The sequence below is a fragment of the Mus caroli genome, chromosome 4, assembly GCF_900094665.2.
Source record: "Mus caroli chromosome 4, CAROLI_EIJ_v1.1, whole genome shotgun sequence".
Lineage (NCBI taxonomy): Eukaryota > Metazoa > Chordata > Mammalia > Rodentia > Muridae > Mus > Mus caroli.
In genome coordinates, this window is record NC_034573.1 from 127,085,653 (window position 1) to 127,089,902 (window position 4,250).

The 4,250-nt window shown below is 49.9% G+C and overlaps 1 protein-coding gene across 1 annotated transcript in view; it reads right to left on the reverse strand.

The window, feature by feature from the left end:
• LOC110293544 (chymotrypsin-like elastase family member 3B) overlaps nt 1–4,250 on the reverse strand; it is an 8,198-nt gene extending 3,948 nt beyond the window's left edge. Inside the window, exons 1-4 of the mRNA XM_021161397.1 lie at nt 4,211–4,250; nt 2,670–2,755; nt 462–559; nt 207–341 (exon numbers count right to left, since the gene is read on the reverse strand). Coding sequence (XP_021017056.1) covers nt 207–341; nt 462–559; nt 2,670–2,755; nt 4,211–4,250 — 359 coding nt within the window. The remainder of the gene's footprint in view (nt 1–206; nt 342–461; nt 560–2,669; nt 2,756–4,210) is intronic.

The window sequence follows — 4,250 nt, forward strand, 5'->3', positions numbered from 1 at the left end:
CCAGGCTGGCCTAGAACTCAGAAATCAGCCTGCCTCTGCCTCACGAGTGTGCCACCATGCCTGGCAAGCCACCATCCTTTAGTTCTTGCAGCTACCCACAGCCCATGCCACTTGGACTCAGGCAGCTGACCCCTGTAGTAAGCTCTCGAGTGGCTTGGCATCTTGCAGAATGGAACTCCCAACTCCACACCCAAGACTTCACTCACCCACAGTTCACACATTCGGAGTTCCACTTGGGGTGCACAAAGAGATCTCCAGCGTTGATGGGGATCACCTGCTCTGAGCCCTCCTCCACACCTTGTTCATGCTCCCCAAGTACCACCTGGTAGGTGAGATAAGGCCTGCAGAAGAGTGGAGGTCAGTATAAGCCTGGAGCCAATCTCACTCCTCTCCTATTGTCCCAGCTGCCCAGGACACATGCAGGGATAGTGAGTGGGACAGGCATAGGGGGTGGAACTCACATGATGCAGTGGCCTGCAGTCAGAACCCAGTCAGGGGTAATGAGGGAGCCACCACAGGTATGGTAGAAGCTCCCACCCATCTCATACTGAAGGGAGACCTGTTGGCCAAGAAGGAAAGTGCTTGATTGGCCCAGACCAAACACCATGGGTTGCCACCAGTGGCTTCACAGGCTATGTGCTGTACAGCTCCAGAATATGCTATTCGCATGGGAAAAAAATGGCGCCCTCTGAAATGTGCAGTGCACAGACTATGCAGCTCCTCAGGGGACTCTGTCACTTTCCCACAAGCATCACATTTTGATTATCCAAGGCCTCCCACCACAGGTTTTATGCTATCTCTGAGGTTCTTACCACTCTCTGGCATCCACAGACTTTATGTTTCCTGAGGGCTCTTCACGATCCCTGTCCTATCCGTTCTCGCATTCTCCTGAACCCTACATCTTTCAAGGCCTCTTGGGTCTGTTGAAACATGCCTGACATTGAGGCCTTTGCCTCCCCTTCCATATGCATTCTGACTTTCAAAAGCTCTCTTACAACTGTGTACAGTGCTCTATACCTGGGATTCCAGCATCAGAGAAGTAGGCAGAAGGACTGTGGTTCAAGATCACCTAAGGTTGTGTGAGACTGTCTCAAAGAAAGGAAGAAAGACCCGCAATGAGATCTTACGCCCTCTACTGGTGTTTCTGAAGACACCTACAGTGTACTCATGTAATAATAAATAAATCTTAAAAAAAGAGAGAGAGAGAGAGTGGGGCAGGCGATGTAGCTCAGTGGGTAGAGTGCCTGCCTAGCATGCTTAAAGCTCTGAGTTCTATGCCCAGCCCTGCAGAAGTGGGGTGTGGTGACACATGCCCAGAACCCCACCACTCAGGAGGTGGAAACAGGAACAGGAAGACAGGAACACCCTTAGCTGTATATTGACTTTGAGGATAGCCTGAACTACCTGAAACCTCATCTCAAAAACAAAGAGCAACACAACCTCCTCAACCAAAAATGGATGAAGACCATCGCCCGCTGTGCTTAGGTCCTGATGGACACTCGAAGACTCCTGTGTCCTCCTCACACCTGTAGACCAGGCTGGCTCCAAGCCTGGAGATCCTTCTCATCTGTGTCATTTTTATACTCTGATGGCCACAGTAACTCACTGCCACCACCAGTGGCCAGCAAAGGCTACAGGATATAGGCCCTGGTCCCTCACAGAATAAGCTGGGACCCTGTCTGTTCTCAGGGTCTTTGATGATGCAAATGCCTCCTATCTTCTTCATTGGTCTCCGCTTCCTGTGGCTGTTGAGCACTGAAATGATTTTTTTCAGTTGCCAAATTTGTACCAATTTTGTGGATTTTGAAAGATGTTTACGTGCCGGGCAGTGGTTGCACGCTGTCTTTAATCCTAGCACTCAGGAGAGACAGGCAGGCTATAAAGAATGTTTCCTTGTGTGCATGTGTGTTTCTCTGAACGGGTGTGTGTCACGTGTGTTCTGGCCCCCTCAGAGCCTAGAAGGCATGGGTCCCCTAGGGATGCTGTTACAGGCAGTCTTAAGCTGCCAGGCTAGGAACTGAACTCAGGTCCTCTGGAAGATCAGCAAGCACTCTTCACCGCGCAGCTCTCTCCAGGTCTGGGTTTGGTTCTTGAGACAGGGTCCCATAGAAGCCAGAGTGACATCAAACTTGCTGTGTAGCTGAGGCTGACCTTGAACTCCTGATCCTTCTGCCTCTACTGGGTTACAAGTTTGTATGGAACAACTATGTCTGCCTTACTTTATAGTAAACTATAGCCACATGTGGCTTGTGACTATTGTTAGACAGGCANTTTAGCCCTCTGAACATCTCCCCATGGACCTCTATGAAGTTCCTAACCCTTTTACAGCTCCCAGAACTTTGACCCTTTTGTAGAACCCAGGGAGATTAGAAACAAAATCTTCCCTCTAAACACAGCCCCCGAAGTTCCACTGCTATTAAGCCAATCTCTTAAACACCACCCTTTCCCCAAATTCCACTTTCAAATCCCAGCCAAGATTACAGATGGAACAGTTACAACCTCCAAGAAATGTCTCTGTCCAAGAGTTTCTGGCCTTTTGAAGTCAAAGTAGGGAGTGGAGAGGAACTGGTGGGGTCAAGGCAGGCTGCCATGTCACCAGACCTGGGGTTCAGTGACCACAGTAGAAGTGGGGGTGAGGAGTGGGGGGGGACAGCTGCTGTCACTCTTACCTGCCAGGGCCAGCTGTGGGGAACAGCTTCCTCGCCATTGACAACTCGGCTGGAGGGGTTGTAGGAAGGCTGTCCACAGCCTGAGGCTAGAGGTGACAATTGAGAAGCCAGTCAATCAAACTGTCCTCAGAAGGAATGGGTGGGGGTGGGAGAGCTGGTGTTTGAGCATGGTGCACTTGGAGGCAGAGGCAAGCTGAATTCTGTAAATTCAAGGCCAGCTTGACCTATATNGTGTATTCCAGATCAGCTANACAGAGAGATCCTGTCTAAAAAGAAAAAGAAGCGAAAGAAGAGGAAGAGGAGGAAGAATAAAAGAGGAAGAGGAAGAAGAGGATAAAGAAGAGGAAGAGGATGAGGAAGAGGAAGAGGAAGAGGAGGGGTAGCTTGTCCCTTCTCTAGACTTCACTAGCCAGGTATGAACTAGCATTTATGCATTTAATCTACAACAAGGCTTCCCAGAGTCAGAGGAGAGCAGGGTCTCTTTAAGNTCNAGGACTGAAGACTTGGGANTGAGCCTGGTACTCAGGNAGCCNCCAAACTCTGGAACNAAAATGCTGGGCATAATGGNTGTGATCCCAGCATTGAGGATTTGAGCCCAAAGGATCAGCCACTGGTTTGAGGTAAGCCTGGCCTAACAGAGTGAAATCTTTTACCCACCCCAAACAAAAAAATAGGGCTGGCTGGGTGGTAACCCGGGCTACTGGCCTAAGTTTTATCCCTGGGATCCCAACAGAGAAAACTGACTCCTGCAAGTTGTCCTCGGGTCTCCACATGAGCTCTGTAACGCACATACAGTCTCTAACAAATAAATGTAATAAAAATAATTAAAAATGGCAGCTAAAAGTGACCTGCTAGCTCATGCCTGTAGTCCCTGTGTGTGAGACAGGGAGACAGTGGGATTTCTAGGAATTCAAGGAGAGGCAGGCTGAGCTGTAACATGAGACTTTCTATTAAAAAACCTTTTTTTAAAAAAGGTGACCTATGAAGTGGCAGTTTGAGTGACACAGCTGGGTAGGAAGTGAAACTTGGCCACTGACTCAGGATGAGCTGTGTTACTTTAAACGTCAGTTTCCCCACTGACTCCAAACTATGCTGACTTACCTGGGGTCATAGAAGAGAAATAACTGGCCCCACCGTCGCCTGCCTGACATAGCAGATACTTAGAAAATGCCATCGGGTACATGGTCCACCAAGGCAAGCTTAGTGGGCTGTGTCACAGAAGACTGAAAGTTTGAGTTGGAGCCATCAAACCTCAGAGCTCAGACCTTAAGCCAGGAGGTCATCCATTGTCCCCTCAAGGAGTCTTGCCCTGTGGGCTCCCAGTCTTTCTGAGCTGGGTCATCTGAAGCTTGCCTGCCTCCTCCACTCCTGGCCACAAACCAAGCTCAAGGCCCTACAGTCCTGTCCTAGTTGAAGCTGAGACCTTCTGTAGAAGTAGGTATGGGGTGTCACCCAGGGGGGGCAAGGAGTGAGGGTCTGTCATATTTCAGGGGCTCCCAGGCTGATGCAGCAAGGAGACATGGGACAAGCTGAGGGCTTACCAAGGGCCACAAGCAAGAGGGAACTCAGCAGTCGGAGCAT